The sequence below is a fragment of the Ambystoma mexicanum genome, chromosome 8 (genome assembly GCF_040938575.1).
Source record: "Ambystoma mexicanum isolate Mex_15411 chromosome 8, UKY_AmexF1_1, whole genome shotgun sequence".
NCBI lineage: Eukaryota > Metazoa > Chordata > Amphibia > Caudata > Ambystomatidae > Ambystoma > Ambystoma mexicanum.
The window spans coordinates 1099877594-1099894530 of NC_090929.1; the positions used below are offsets into that span (position 1 = coordinate 1099877594).

Below are 16937 nucleotides of genomic sequence, written 5' to 3' on the forward strand. Positions count from 1 at the left end.
TCTACGCGACTCCACACAGACCCCGGAAATCAACACAGATCAGCTCACAATACAGCGCGCCACAATTCGGAATATGAAACTGTACTTTGAAATCAAACCGCAAGATTGTAAATGTGGTAAAGTACATTTATTTGACATCAAATGTTTAGAGAATATTCAGCGATTTGCATTTTTATTTGCTCATGTTCCAAAAAGTTCGTATTGAGGGAAGCGATGTTCGTGTGCAGTACACAGGGTGTTGGTTTACGATAAAAATAAGCTCTTCGGTCGCACTGATAATCGCATGGCTGTTCCAACAACGAGGCACTAGGCCACCACAACGGTAGGTATGTTGCATCTAACCGTTAGTACCGCGTAAGGGCATACTTGTACTTGGCGATCGTCCCATAAAATGGTCAGGGTGGTAACGTTGTTCACGCGGAGAAGCAACTGGCGGCTGTAGAAGCCGTCCGCCGGTGTCTGGTACTCGTGACACAGACAGTAGTGAATGATGTACCTAAAAACATAAAAAATGAAATTAGTCTCACCATCAGATCCTTATTAAAATTATTCATTTCATAGCGAGGACAGCGCTACTGGGTGTACACAAGTGTTTAAAGGCGTGGCGAGGCATGGAGGGGGGGGGGAGTGGAGTACAAGGTAAGTAGCATAAAATAATAAATAAATAGGGCCAGCTGGTGGCAAGTGCAAGGTAAGTGCAGAACAAGTGCTGGGAAGGGGGGGGCTGTAGGATACTGAGACAGTCCCCCAGTGCAGGGGTTGACAGGGAGGCAGTGCAGGTGGAGAGTGGAAGGGCCCAGGACCGAGGTCGCAGACAGTGGACCAGTTGTAGCAGGGGAGAGGGAGAGAGAAAGCAGAAGCAAAGAGGAAGGTTTTGAGGTACTTCAGTAAAAGCAGATGTTTCTCCTCAAGATAGTGCGCGGTAGAAAACAATATGCCACATAGAACGAACAAGTACAACTGAACCCGTCTTTAAAGCCACTGTATAGTAATGAAATTGCGGTATAAACTCATCAAAAGTTACTTACATTATATTTGCATTTTCCATTGTGTCTCTGTGTAGGGCAGACCCGAAACACCACTCCTTCTTTGCCGACGTTACTTCTTCTAATGAACGTGGCTCATCGTTTCGTTTCTGAAATTTTATTCATTATCTTTTCTTAGTCTTTCGGGATGGTCCCGGCCTGTCAAGGTCAAATCACAATAGAACCTTATACTGGGTCGTGGGCCGTTCCGCCACCCGAGCAAAACATCAAAGCAGCTGACCTTCACTTTGAGCGAGCACACATTTCTAGTTTGGGCCTGCAACATGAGGAGACTCGAGAGAACAGACAATCAAATTACAATCATTTAAACCGTGATGTGTATTTCTCAATGAGCTCTGCTTTAGGTGGACATGGAACAGAGGAAATGTTGGGTGGCAATGCAGTTGTCCCCTGCATAGGTTCGTTCACCACTCCATGTATGTGCCTATCGAGGACATCTACGATAAGTCTCTCAATAAACTCATATTGCATATCCTCAAACACTGGTTTGATCACCCATTGTTTACTTCTTTTAGTGAAGGCCTTATTGTAGCGAAGCGTCCCTAAAGTTCCGGTCGTCCTACTTTGTTGACGGCCAACATTATGGTTATGTGCCAAGACCGCTAGAAGAGTCCGATTTATCATGCCTTCCATGCCAAAATGCAATCTTTTGGGCCTGTACTTTAGGCACATATTGTGGAACACCTCCAAATCTCCTGTGTGGCAGAATTCCGTGAGTCCCCTCAAATCTCTTGTTATAGTTTTATCAAATACAATCTTTTCAATGGCCTTGTGAGTGGGTGATGAAGGAATCAACCACTTCTTCTTCCGTGCCTCCTCTGTGGACAAATGGCCATGTTCACATTTGTGGAAATGTTCATTTGTCGACCATCGATGTACGTTGCTACAGTGCAACATTACTGACCGCCATTTTTCCAGTAGAATTTCCAACGACCCTTCACATGTTTTTGAGCTCCACCAAAGATGGTTGCTGATTGACTTGGACCACTGTGAAATACCTTGCAATTCTTTTTTTTTACCTGCAGCCGACAATTTTTTATTGATTGATTTTGCAAGATGCCAAACGTCAAATTGGTGATTTATATTTTTGTACTGTTCTCTCATTGTCTTGGCAATTGAAACGTGTCTGTCCGTGGCTATCAGGTCGATCACCATTCCCCGCGATTGTAGTTCTTGCAATGATGCTACAAAGCCAACTTTCTCCATGGCCACTGAGGATGTACTTTGTGACACCTGCACGACCACCGAACTCACAATTTTCTTACTTTCCATGTCCTGAAAGTGGTAGGTGCAGTACTTGGCTGAAAATCCTGGGCTGTCGCACTGTCCATCACCGGCTAGCCTGAAGCGTTTGCCCGCGAATGTACTTTCCATTGACATTTTTTCCATTCTCCAAGCTTCGCTGATGGCTGGAAATAGATAATCGGTTTGGTATTTGTAGAACTGAGTTTTCGCAATGAAATGGATTCCCACAAACTGAAAGAAATACTGTAACTTTTTAAAACTTGAACCACTAAAAAGTGCGGCCGCTGCACAAAGTAGATTGCCTGCTGGCAGTTGCCCCAGCATGGGTTGTGCAGACCATGCGAACGGATGATATTGTGTACAGGTGGCATGTATTTTAAGGTTAGTGCCTCGAATTGCACGAGTCACATTAATCAATGGCTCCCCACATACTTCCCCACCAACCGAATGCCCACATTTCATCATCATAATAATATCCATCAAACAGCTATCGAATACAATGAATTTGGCCTCTTTCCTTATACTGTCACTCTGCATCCCAGCTGGTTCGGCCTGTAACGTTGAGGACATGTCACTCGCATGAAAGGTACAATCTCTGATATCGTCTTCCGCTATGCTGAGTGATATTGATGGTGTTTCATTGTCGTCCATGTCATTCTCTTCCACTGCAACAACTGTTCCTTGTCCGGAGATGGGAGAAAAAAACAATGTCTTCAACTTTCGCGCGCTCTTATTTTTTGCGGGTGTGGATTCTGTGAATTGATCTCCGACTGCATCCAAACTACCAGGAGGACATTCACTATCAATGGCTGGTGGTGGTATAGCTCCGTTGTCAATCACTTCATACTCTTCCCATTGGCACGATGAATCTCCAGTCTCAAGTCCCTGCCAAAAGGTTTGACAAGCAACATCTCTCGTTCGCTTCACTGTCTGTGTAGATCTAGTTCTTACACCCACTCGCAACTAGAGGACAGATTAGAAAAGGGATGTTCAGTTTAAACACAACTTACAGTATTGAACTATTGACAGTGAAAGACAACATAATATAGTGAACAGGACACTAACCTTCTTTTGCTTTCTTTTCTTTGAAACTTTCTTGCCTCGAACTTCAACATCTGGACGCTGTTGCTCCGACTCGTGTGTGCATGTCTCCACTTCCTCTCGCGCTGCAACGACTATATTTTCATGATAAGCACATCCATCACTCACTGAGGCTCCATCGACTCCCTGAAACATAGAACTTTCATTAGTATGTATAATAATATTGAAAACACAAAATGTACTTGGGGACCAATACCCATACGTACATCTCAATAGCAAAACACGAATTAACGCATTGTGTAGAACATTCAAACGACAATAGTTCACGCATTGTTGATCTAGTTAGATTGAACTGTCAAGATCCATACCTCGGGCTCCGCATAGACTTCCATTGATGATATTATTGAAGATGACGCTTCAGCAACTCCCTGAAACACAGTAATTGCATTAGTATGGTTTTCTATTTTGTTTAAAAGAACATAAACTTTCTGCAGGCGTCAACGGCTCATCTAAATAGACCTGCACAAATGATCAGTTGTCTAAAATAAATAATGGATATCTAAATATGATTCGATTTGCTCCATCGTTGGAAGTGTCACCACCCAGAGATCTGCATCAACTACTAGGGGTGATGTTCTTGTTGAAGAAGCTCCGTCAGCTCCCTGAAACATAGTACTTGCGTTAATAAAGAAGGAAGTATAGCGGATGTAATCACGTCATTTGATCTCGCATGATTGATCTGTCAGTATCCATACCTCGAAATGCATAAGAACATCAAGGGACGCTGTAACTGCGGTGCACACTTCTGCAAGCTGTTGCGCCGACCCGTAACTGCATGCTCCCCCTTCTTCTTGGACTAATGCTCCATCGACTCCCTGAAACATAGGACTTTCATTAGTAATGAACACAATATTGAAAAAAGAAGACACATAGGAGGGCGACGACAGAAGGACATACCAATGGCTAAAAACGAAAGAAACATTGTGTGTAACAATCACGCTACAAGAATGCAAGATCTGATGATCTCCATCGATGGAACTGTCCGGAAACGTACCTCGAGCATCTGAGTGACATCTACGGTTGTCGTCAATGCGTTGGACTCCTCAGCATCTCCCTGAAAGACAGTACTTGCATTATTTTGGATAACAATAATTATAACTGAAAACAAAGACTAGAGGACGAGTACTGTGGTGTACCATTAGGTAAAATAATTACACGATCAATTAAAACTATTGATTTACATGCCTAAAACAAGTCAGTGTCAGAATAGCTAAGTAAGATTACCCGATAGGCGCTTGAAGTGGCTGATGACTGCAATAACGACACGGATGGAGAATCTTCCGCCTTCATATTGAGTGGATACATAAATGGGGAAATTATTGTTAGCTAATGCTACACACTACCGCAAGGCCGAGAGCTAAATACGTAAACTTGACTCACCAGTGGAGGGATGTGGACGAATAGAGTGGGAATAGCGTTTGAGAGCAATTTTCGCCTCGCTCGCGGTGTTTTCTTCTTTATTAGCAATGATGTGGAGTACATGTCTGGGCTAAAGTGCCTGCTGCAGATGCGGTATCGATCACCCCTCTTGTCCGCAAAGACTTCTAGGACTCTACTTTCTAGCTCAGAGGCTGGATATCCGCAATATCGGACCCATTCTCTTATCTGATCTATTGTCTTAGGGAAAACATGCATTATAGTACCTTCAGATTTGTTATGGGTCTTCGAAGGGCAACCGCCAATGGAACAGGCAGGCATTATGGAAAGTTCTGAAAAGTTAAGATCAACAATTCTCTATGAATACCAATGTGTTAAAACATTAAATGACACATAAAAGGTTCAATGCAAGGTCCGTTTTGGTTCTTGGAACTATACACGTTATTCACATGCGGATAAGTATTTCAATAACTTTCAAAAAATAGAAAAAGTAATTTGACTAAACTCAGAACATGTGACTAGTTCCTTGCATGTACTGTCGTGAACGAAAAGAAAACATGGATGCAATTTGATGACTACTAGCAAATAGATATAAATTAAAAAATTGGACGCAAAATGATTATGGTACATGGACTTACCTTGACGAACAAACAGTTAGATGCAGGGATCAGAGTAGTTTCTTGTCGTAGAACAGGGAGCACTTCACAGGTTGCAAACTGACGAGTTTGCTCAAAGTGGTCACGGAAGTTCACAGAGATGAAGAGCAGATAACCAGCACCTTCACGGGTTGACTAGCAAAGCGCAAAGAAGTTCTCATTAGAAATATGAAGTGGGTTATAAAGAATTCGAAACAGGGGTGTGTTTGTGAATGAATGACGTGTATATGTCGTGGCATTATGCGGTTTGCAGGGGGGCGTCCAGCGTGAGGGGGGATGCTTGGCAGGAGACATGGGGTCTGGAGGTAGACATGGGAACAACAACCCATGCTCTATAGACCACTTTGAAGTGTACATGGTCTTTGGCACCTCTTGGCCTTTATCGCTCCCTGACAGCTCCACTTGCCAGCAGCGCAAGTACCCTGGTGCGAACTGCCTTTGATAGGGCGGGGGGTGGATCGGGGCGGTGGTCGTGCAGACAAGACACAGGAAGACTCGTGAATGGAGACACACTTATGTGGATTGCAGGGGGGCGTCCAGCGTGAGGGGGGATGCTTGGCAGGAGACACGGGGTCTGGAGGTAGACATGGGAACAACAACCCATGCTCTATAGACCACTTTGAAGTGTACATGGTCTTTGGCACCTCTTGGCCTTTATCGCTCCCTGACAGCTCCACTTGCCAGCAGCGCAAGTACCCTGGTGCGAACTGCCTTTGATAGGGCGGGGGGTGGATCGGGGCGGTGGTCGTGCAGACAAGACCCGTTTGCCGCAGGGCCTCACCAAGGAGAGGCCATCTAACTGAATGTAAGAGGATGGCTGCAGGATCTACTACATGGAAGGCAGGGGGGTGAGTTTATAAATACCTCACCCTCCCAGGAGAATATATGGGGGTCATCTCTGTACCCGGTGCCCAAAAAGAGGATTTATTATGATCAACCATATTTATTATTTACCTATAACCATGTTTTGTATCAATAAAATCCAACGGCTTTTTATTGCCAACGCTTGATGCCAACCCACAAAATAATATATGTATGACTGCTGCATATATGGGTTCAACGGTTATGTGGATTGAAGGTGTGCGGCCAGCGTGAGAGAGGATGCTGGCCGGAGACATGTGGTGTGACAAGACAAGGCACTGGAAGGCTATTCAACGGAGACACACTAGATTCATTTAAAAAATCAAAACAACCATTGTTAAAATATATGTTGGGCTTTATTTTAGATTTTAATTAAACATAAATAATAAACATTACACATTGTAAAGTTGAGGTTGCAGCACATCGAGGGAAAATCCGCGGTATTGTCCACTGTCACTGGGGAAATGTTGTCTAATGGCAAGTACCGCACAGGCAGGTATTACTCTCCGAACGCGGTGTCCGAGCCTCCCGTGAAGCCACCAAGTGAAGCAACGATAGGCCACCAGCCTGTACCACCTGTGAAAAAAAAAGATGCAAACTGTATTAAACTGACAAAACTTTCTTATCAATGTCGATTCAGGTAACACATGTCATTTTTCTTAGAAAAAAATTATATCTAGAAAATGCACTATATGGAACCAATTTACATGCGTTCGAATGATATGTAAATGTAATTTTATATGTGGGAGACGACCATGAAATAGTAGTGGCATCACTGACATCACAAACAGAGTATACTTACTCGTTACTCGGATTACGCGGACGAACAGTGCCACGAAGTTCGTGCATAAGCACCATCATCATCCTCAACACGGTCCGTGAGAGGCAAGCTTCCCTGAACTCTGGCAGCTCGGTGATGCATTGCGGACTTTGCTCGCCTTCCTGCAGACTTTGCTCGCTTTCCGAAATGTAGGCCAAGCACCCGGAATTTTCACGGCAGCAGCAGTTCTCCTCCTCAGTTGGCATTAGCTCGCACTGATTGCACGTGCACCAGGTGGAGACGCCGTCCATGCGACATGGTCCAGGCTCTTCATCCGTTGACTGGTCCTCCCAACTGCCGTCCGAATCCCCATCGTTTTCGCGTGCTTGCCTTTCCAGTAGTTCCTCCTCGGTGTACTCGGGCTCGTACATATACGGCATTATTGTGGCCATTGTGCGGTAAAGATAGTAAAATAATTTACAGAGATGGTACAGGTGTTCACACGGGCTACAAGCGGCGAAGGTAGCTGACCAGAGCACTGAAACGAGTCACAGAATACTCAAAGTAACACAGAGAGAGGAATGGAATCGAAAATCTGCTGCTGTGTGTTGTGAAACGGTCTGTTTATACTTATTGGGGAAAGAGGCGTCCTGCCATTTCCATGGCAACACGTCAATAGCTGAGGCGCAGCGATTGTTGACACGAGACGTGCTTGAAATGGGCAGTACGCGTCTGCTGATGTCAGGCTCAGGGGCGGGGGATTTGATTTAGTGCCGCAAAGGCAGGTGAGCCAGGTCGATGGGGCGAAATGATAGGATTATCACAAAATGGAGGCTGATTTCGAGTGCGATAATGGGCGAAAAGTCGGGTAAGGTCCATAGGAAAGTTTCCTACGATCTACCGATTTATGCTTACAAACACATGGCCGACCCGTAGGGACAATAAAAAAAAGTCCCGGAACTATCCTTTAACTAATGATGTGACAGGGAGTCGTTCTGGCCTGCCACAAACTGAACGTATTTGCCGCTGTTACAGGGTGGGAGTTGAAATGTTGAAACATTTGTCGATTGTCAAGCTCTGTCAGAGCTCCACCAGGAGAGTTTTAAAGGATATTTTACTACTCGCCCGTTTTTATTTTGGTGTAATGTATGGTGTAATGTGTTGAATGACCCAAATGAAAGATTGTTAATCAATGCTGTGGATTTCTTCAAGCTGCTTCTTCCTTTGTATGATATTTTTCTGTTTTAGCTGCTTGTAAATATGTGATAAATTGAACACATGTGGGTAAAGTTCGATTTTAACCAAGTCATACAATAAATAAATACATGTTCCAGCCTCTTAGTGTGGGGAATGAGCATGTCTGAATTTAAGGCTAGGGGGCCAGTTCTGTGACACCATTGGTGCCACCAATTCCTAATCCCAGACATTGGGTGCAGAGACAACAGATGCGGCAGAATAATGTAGTTGCGCTAATGTGTTTGTTCTATGGGTTCAAGTTTGTTGAGGTGCTGCCAATTATTCGTAAGTCAGCGTCCAAAAGTAATGTGCTTGTCCAATCTGTTACATCCCTTAATTCTAATAGTCATTGTTTTATGAACGATGATCCTCAGTGGGTCCCACTTTGTTAGGAATTCTTTTAGACTTGATGTAGATTTAGAAATCCCTTGGCCATGCATTTCAACCATCTAGGAACTGGTGTCTTCATCCAGTGGGGCAAAGAAAGAGAAAGACTCAAAACGTCTGCCAAGGCTCTACTTCCCTTCTGCCCATAACTGAATATTAATATCCAAAGAAAGACATGGGTCCCCTTTATTCCAGACTCTCTATCATGTGCACCTTGAAGACACTTGTGTATTTTCCTCAACCAGCAATTGTCTGGGCATTAGTTGAGTTAACACTGCTCCCTTCCACCTGTTTTGTTGCCTTCTCTCTGGAAGCCAGGGGTTTATGAAGATGCCACCCACAATCTTTCCTAGTCGGTAAGCCAGCAAAGTAGTGATATGTCTGTTGGGGGTTGTGTGTGTTTTCCATTTCTCACTAGGGTACACATCCACTTTCCTGTGCCAGAGGTATACATATTATGATGTTGGAAGTTCCCTTTGCTTTTCCCGTCTCAGGGCCTCCGTGCCATGGCTGTGCCTTTCTGGTCTTCGCTGTGTACGTGTGGTCTGAAGAATGGCCCATCGAGAGGCCTGTATGGTCACATTTCTTTTAATAGTTCTAGTGTCTAAACCACGTCTACCTGCTGTCTACCCACTCAACCTGGATCTCTCAGCTTTATGCATGCTTTAATGCTCGACCCCTGTCTCGGCACCTAGCCGCACATTTTGTCAGAGGTTTTCTGTCTAGCCATAGATCCTTCTTTGAGCTCTGGAAGCGACCCTCACTCCAACATCAGTGTCTACGAAAGCCTTTTTACCACATTAACCAATTATTAGCAACTACTACTCCACATCACCATTTTCTGTTTGAAAATCCTACTGGCTGTTTCTCTCAGATGATGTTCTACCCACTGTATATCAGTTCTTTGCTATGTTTTCCTCTTGCAGGACTGATTGAGAGACCTGTGCTGCCGCCTCAGTTGGCTGCAGACACTGCCAGCTACAAGATTTTTGTCTCCGGGAAAAGCGGCGTTGGGAAGACCTCAATGGTGGCCAAACTTGCAGGACTGGAGGTTCCCACAGTGCATCATGAGACAACAGGTGAATAATCAGTCAAACTGTCCAGGCATGGAGTATTGTATGAGTGGGCGATACCATCAGGCAGGCAAAGCAGAGGATTCAAAGGAAAACATGCTTTGCCTATTTATTGTGAAATGTGCAGCTGGGGACAGCAGGCATGGGTTCCTTGTTATAGGGAAGGAGACATTTCTGGTTCTGAGTCAATTGGTAATAGCGGGCGTGCTGAGACAATGCCATTTCAAAGATGCATCAACCTGCTGTGCACTCCATGTGAAGCATTGCACTACTGTTTCAAAGAAAACTGTTTCCCTTAGTTCAGATACAAATAATTCTCCCCCCACACCGTCTCTTTGCTTTCTCTTTCTTAAATTTCACAAAAATAACTAATTAATTCAATGAGTTCTCAAAATTGTTCAAACAAACAAGTGATACTCAAAGTTCGCTAAATCGTACATAACAAATTAAACCAGCATACCCAAAGCTAAATGCAAAATAATCATCTAAAAAACATCTTCGGGATGTCTTCTAAATGTTCGTACTTAATCTTTTTGTTAACCATTACAATGTATTATTACAGTACAATAATGGACCTTCAAGCACTTCACTTCAACACATCTAAAAAATACTTTACACATTCAATACATGTGCAAAATGCACACTACTCTAACTCGAATTATGAGCACAAAAGTTGAATGTTGGTAAAATAAGGGAAATGTCATTAACAAATTCTTTTATGTTCTGGGGCTCTTTCTGAATGTCATAATTCACATGAATTCTCAGAAGAGGGCTTTCACCTCCTTGCAGTTGGTTCCTGCCATACAGATAACATATATAACGTATGGAGCCATCTTTTACTTATATCAAAATCAGGGTAACTTGTATGTGTTCCTTCCAGTGCCCCCACTTCTGCCATATAGATCTTTTCAAAAGTAGAATTTGAAGAGGCCTGTCATATTTCACAGATGGCCTTCGAGGATGGCCCTAGTCGTCCTTTCCAGCACACTTGTGGGACCCTATGGAAACACACACACATCTCCCCCAGGTAAACCAACAAGCATGAGAGGAAATGTGCACAACAATGATGAGGACCAAATACGGAGGATATGATTAGAGTCCAAGATGTGAAAGTTGGATATGCAATAACGTATCAGGAAGTAACACTTAGCTAGAGTAAATATGGTAATCAACGGAAAACCTATTTGGCATGAATAATTCTCGCTGATCACTCAGTCCAGAGATCAGAAAACCACACAAAGGAACAAGGTGCAGAAAGAGAAAAAAATATAGAAAAAGAAGACAAAGGGTCCTGGCACGCCGGCACAAGGACTCACTAAGGGAACATGGAACCGCAGAACAGGGAGAAGAACACCAGTCACAAGCAACAACAAGAAAATGCAAGATCCAATTGGAAGGTTCAATACAAGAAGGTAGGAAATGTCCAAAAAGTAGGGATACAAACAAAAGGCAACGAGGCAACAAAAAATAAGAGACAACATTCAATGATGCAGAAAGAAGAGTAGGTCATCATTCAGATATACTCCAACATACAGAGAGGGGAAATCCAAATTCAAGGCCTAGGACAGGCGGGGCAGTACATATGAATTCCAGCCCAGGCTGAAGGCAAAGGAAGACGCGATTAGGTAAGGTAAGGTAGCAGATGGCAAGAAGGGGAAGAGTAGACAAGAAGGTTTAGGAACCAGGAAAGGTATAAAGGAGGCGTTCAGGGTCAAGGGAACTGCAGCAAGACCTGCAGAAACAAGGGGGCTCTGAAATTGTAGTAGAGCACCGTCTCTGCCACACTGGAGCTTCTTATCAAATTGCTTCTGTTTTTTCTGGTCAGTACGTTCTGTCCATCCCTACCTTGTGACTGCTGTGTCAAGTGATGAGAAAGCGTTGCATGGCACGACGTAGCTGCCCATCCTCTTGCTAGGGCATGCCGTCCCTATGTCCCCGTAACCACCACAGTGTCTGCGAAGGCCGCAAAAAGTGGAGTCTACTTGGGACCACGACAAGGCCTCAACCACAACATCACTAGTCTCAGGACAGCCTAATGGGCAAAACATTTTCAGCAGACCAAGGTGATAGTCATCATACTCCAAAATACGCTTCCATAGAGAACGCTCCCTCTGCCTTTGCCTGATAGGCATGAACATGGTATTCTATAGATCTGCCTCCAAATTTTCTGTTCACCCTCATTACACTCCCTGACATTTGCTTAAACAGTGTGGTATTGCTACCCACCTGTTGGGACCAGGAACCAGTTTTAGAAAAGCATACCGCTGGATGTCGGCCTATGCAGAGCATGTGAATCTAAGCAGATGCAAGCATCAGAAATACGATTACGGTAAGTAATGTATGCCATAATAAATGTCTGGGCTCCTGTCCGGGCCACACAACAAGCAACAGCCCTTTCTCCAGAAGACCCAGCATGCTCTGATTTGCCCTTCTGCACGCTGGGCTACGAGCGATGGTGCTTGCAAGGTAAGCCCCTCTGGTCTAGTTCCATTACAACAGGTGCATTGGCTCCCTTCCAAAATGGGCGGTGTGGCTTACACAGTACCACTGGGGGCCTGTGTCTGCTCGTTCCCGCCCCAGCGCGCAGCAGATTGGATAAGATTTACCCCTTATGATGACGCTCTGATAGTGAGCCGGCTTCGCCTGCTGGCTCACCACAAAGGGCCACCTCTAAGGATTGTGGCTGCTCCTGTCGGGGCCTGTCAGGGCCAGGATAGTGTCCCTTATGTCTGTCACCCAGATAGGTGCTAATTCCTGCGCCTCTTTGCAAGGTCCCCTTTATCATCCCAACTTGTTTCCTGAACACTGACATTGGCATCGCAGCAAGAACCTAGGATTCCTATGCCTTACCCTGGGGCTGCTCCTTGTTTCACTCACCCGCAACTTTGTCTCTTGCTCCTAAAAGGAACTACAACGCTCTCATCGCCTTGCTTTTTTGATTCTTGACCCCACTCCATCGTTTTTCTGATGTGCCCCCAGTCCCTCTGGGTGAGGATTTCCCGGCAGGCTGTTTTCACAATATCTTGTATTGCATAGTATCTCACTTGATCCTCCTATTATACTCTTCTAAGCTCAACTAGCACCTAGATTCTTCCGGGCTTTGTGTGCTGCTATGAATGTAAAAATAAATAAATACCCCACAGGTAATCAAACTACTACTTGAACTAACTCTCCAGCTAAGAGCATTCTAAGTCTTGTCCTTCCTGTGGGCCCCATTAGCATTATTTCGGTCTGCGGTTAATTTTGTAGTCTGACCCTTCTTGTAGCAGTATTGCTCCAGAGCTCCTAAAAGGGCAATTAACCTGGTTTTAGGCCCAGACAAAACACCTGCATCACTTCGAATGGATGCAGTGATACCTTGGTACCATCCATCTGGGGGAAGACCCCTCAAACCTTCATAGCCAGTAGTTTAATAATGTTGGAGACAAAACACAGATGCTGCTCAGCACCTTGACTATTGGGAAATGTTGTGCTTTTGTCACCAGAACCATACCAGATCTTCTCCTGATCAAATCCTCTCTATGGACGGCACTCCAAAGCCACACTCAATTAAATTAATTGAATTTTTCCTTTGAGTCACCATAGCCAAGGAAAAAGATGCCTCCCATCCCCCGTACATGGAAGTGTTTTGTTTGATAAAACGTAAGCCCCAGAAATGGCCTGATAAAGGTGCATTCCTGGTGAAACCAACCCTGATTTGTCTTTTATCATTTGATAGCACTCAGCCAATCCTGCAATCGGCCAAGAACAACTTTACAGAAAACCTTACAAAGGAAAATGACTTGTATTCTGCTGCTAAGCTTGCTTGGGTGTCCCTCATACCCTTTTATAAAATTGGGGTCAATCCCCACAATTGCCCAGCCGGTAGACATTCAGTTAATGTTTGCAATCAGTATTTTAAGTAGTAATATCCCATACATCTTTGTTGATGGTTGAAATAGGTCCTCTGCAATCCTGTCAATACCTGCTGCCTTTTAGCTTACTTTATTGTGAAACTACAGAATTCATGTAATGAGTGACTGATTTGGCTCCATAGTCCAGCAAACGCTTGCCAAACCATCAAAAATGATACAGTCACTTTGAAGATTTCCCCTTTGTGATGAAGAGATTACAGAAAGCACTACTTTGGAAGTTTGAAGAGCATATATTGTTGACTTTCACTGGGGAAGATGCAACCATGCCTATACCGAGTAGGTAATACATTTCAATGGACATTCTTAACTGAGTAGAAAGGATACACAAAACACTCAACCCCTTTGTAAAGAGCATGCGCAAATCACATTTGTAATGTTTTTGAAAACAATCACAAACATTCTACACTATTGGTCTCCAATCCATACTCCACCTGCTTAGCTAAAAGAATATGAGTCGGAGAATTATAACTTTTACGCACTATAAAGTAGCATATGGAAACCAATGTTGGCCCATAGAGCATCTAATATTAGGTCAAACAATCAAAGATTTTAACATAGCAGCTTTATAGACTGAGGGGGAGGGGATCATTCTTGCAGGATAATGACCTACCACACAAATCCGATGGCCATAAGTTGGTGAAGGGCGATAATGATACCCTTTCTGAGGTCTATAAGGCTTTCAGCACATGGTGGTACTAGCAAATCATGTTTTGGAGGTTTGGTGTGGAAGTAAAAAACGATAGTTTAAAAATTAGAAAGTAAACCGGTAAACTCAGTAAATTGAATGTGGTTTTATTTAGTAGTATTTCAATGACAAGGCTGTCTTCATAAGCAAAGCATTTCAGTTGCAAACTTGCTTAAACTGGAGAGTGTCTAAAATGAGTATACATTAGGGGTCGCGTAAAACTAAACTTTCTCTATAAGGAAATGAAAGCATTTTGCCATGTCTCTTTGGTATGTTCAGTGGGATGTGATAGTGAAAAAACATTTCCCTTACTGCATTTTTAAGTAAGAATGTTTAGAATGCAGTCAATTCCAGTAGTTATTGACTGCACTCTGATTGGATGAGAGGAGGTCAGCAACAATTTCCATCTGCTAATTAATCTTATAACTCAAAGCAACATAGGAACTGATCAAGTGCTTGGACTAATGTCCTAGGATTAATACGGTTTGGCGTAGGTTCTGTGATATATTTTCATTTCTTAGTTATACAGGAACAGCTGCACACACCTGTTATTTGTTAATGAACTATTCAGTGAGCGTCGCCCAGAATATACAATTGTAAGCCCTGATGACCTGGAGGTGTTCTTAGTATCCAGTCTTACAGTGGAGTAAATATTCTTAAACAGGTTATACTTGCTTAACTGTGGTTGGCAGCAACATATGAGTTATACATGTGTTTATAAGTGTTCACCCCAGTAGCATGTAATCACCGCTAAGGGGAAATGTAGACGTTAAAGCCACCGTCCTAGCATTCCAGAGAGTGTCCACTACATCTCTCACTGTCCAGTGGACTGAAGTGTGTTTGTCCAGTTGGGCAAAAGTTGCAGGGCCCACATCCACACACACCTAGATTCTGGGCCAGAAATGCTCCCCCCTCGTTTCACCTTTTGCTCCCCCGCTCCCTCTTTCTCTTCTCTACGTACTTCCTTCCTTCAATTCCTCCCTTCAATTCGATTTCCTCCTCTTCCTCATCTTCGGCCCACCCACCTTTTCCTTTCACCCTACGCTCATCCTACCAAAAACAATTGTCTTCGAAATCTTGTTGATTCTGTCTATGAAGTTTTATTGTACATCATAAATCTTGTTAGTGTAAGTCAATAATATGCGTACATTTGAAATGTCTGTATATCCCAGACAAGATGAAATCTTGGCTGCCAATCAACCCTATTTTCCTTCTTCTGAACTCTCAATTTAGGTTGTCACAGCTCTTAGATTGAACTTGTGAAGTCAAGCCTCTGTAAATAAATGGAACACTATATGATCTGCAGCAAAACATTATCATTCTATGCCTCAGTTACTTAACCGATAATGCAAAGCATTTTTAATTATTTAAAAGCAAAATGTGTGTTTTACAACGAGAATCTCCATTGTACGCCAACATTTTGGAAATGGGCACACAGAAGCAGAGGAAATTGTGTTGGCAGTCACTGATAATGTCTTTATCGTTTGATGTTTCAGGAATTCAGACCACATCAGTGTACTGGCCAGTGAAGCTGAGGAGCAGCGAGAGAGTGGTTATCTTCAAACTGCAGTTCTGGGACTGTGGTGAAGCCACACTCAAGAAGTTTGACCATATCCTGCCGGTAGGTGTTTATGCTGTTGCCAGTGAGGAGTGACAGGGTAAGGTGTGCAGTAGTCCCACATTAAAATAGGAGTAAACTATATAAATTAAGGATCTGTGGGTTGGCAGAAGGGGCCTGTTCTTGAAGTTCACTTCACCTTACTAACTGGTGTGGGGTAGAGCTTGGTGATGTGAGGTGTCTGTTGCATCCTGACAGGAGGTGTGCAGCTGAGGGGCAAGAGGAGAGGTTATTCATGAATTGTACTTGCATCCTTGAGTAGTTGTGCGGCAGAGTACGGTGTGTGAAAGGGGTTGTGGTATGGACAGTCGCATGGTGGTAGTTGACATATGGGTATATGCTTTTGAGCGGGCGTGAATAAGGGACAACCTAAGCAGTCATCTCCTTCAAATAGTTGTCCTGTTGGTAGAGAAGAGGGAGCGAAAACTAGGGGCATCCGGATCCTGTTCAAGAAATTGACATCATTCTGTTTCAATGTATTCCAGGGAGGAGGAGGCTAAATTTGAGACTAGAAAGTGAAGGTAGCATGGGCCTGGCCAGGACATTGACACTTCTGCTGGTATATGTTCAAATTCTTTCTCTTCTGTCTCTTGCATTCTCTCTCTCTCTCTCTCTATCCAGGCTTGTAAGGAGAAGGCGGATGCCATCCTCTTCCTGTTCTCCTTCACTGACCGATCGTCCTTTGATGACTTACCCAATCAGATCTCACGGGTTGCAGAGGAGTCGGATCACCTTGTGAAGTTGGTGATCGGCTCCAAGTATCCTTCTGCTAAAAGCTTGTGAACAAATCACGCTCTTTGCCAGGACTTCAAGGGAGTGTAGCGGCTGGCTTCAAGTCCAAGTTAGTGAGCTTTGGAAATCCGCAATCCATAAAGCCAGTTTGCTGAGTATTTCGACAGACTGGATATGCAAGCACTCATGTATGTATGTATACATGTAGGCAAATACTCGGTTTTATACAGCGCACACGTAGCTGTC

General features: G+C 43.9%; 1 protein-coding gene across 2 annotated transcripts in view; it reads left to right on the forward strand.

The window, feature by feature from the left end:
- CPLANE2 (ciliogenesis and planar polarity effector complex subunit 2) overlaps nucleotides 1-16937 on the forward strand; it is a 196046-nt gene that overhangs the window by 84903 nt on the left and 94206 nt on the right. For both annotated transcript variants that reach the window (XR_011268679.1, XM_069611108.1), the window contains exons 3-5: nucleotides 9596-9748; nucleotides 15838-15962; nucleotides 16581-16717. Coding sequence is in view for 1 of the 2 variants with exons in the window: in XM_069611108.1 (XP_069467209.1) it covers nucleotides 9596-9748; nucleotides 15838-15962; nucleotides 16581-16717 (415 nt within the window). In the remaining variant the exon portion in view is untranslated. The remainder of the gene's footprint in view (nucleotides 1-9595; nucleotides 9749-15837; nucleotides 15963-16580; nucleotides 16718-16937) is intronic.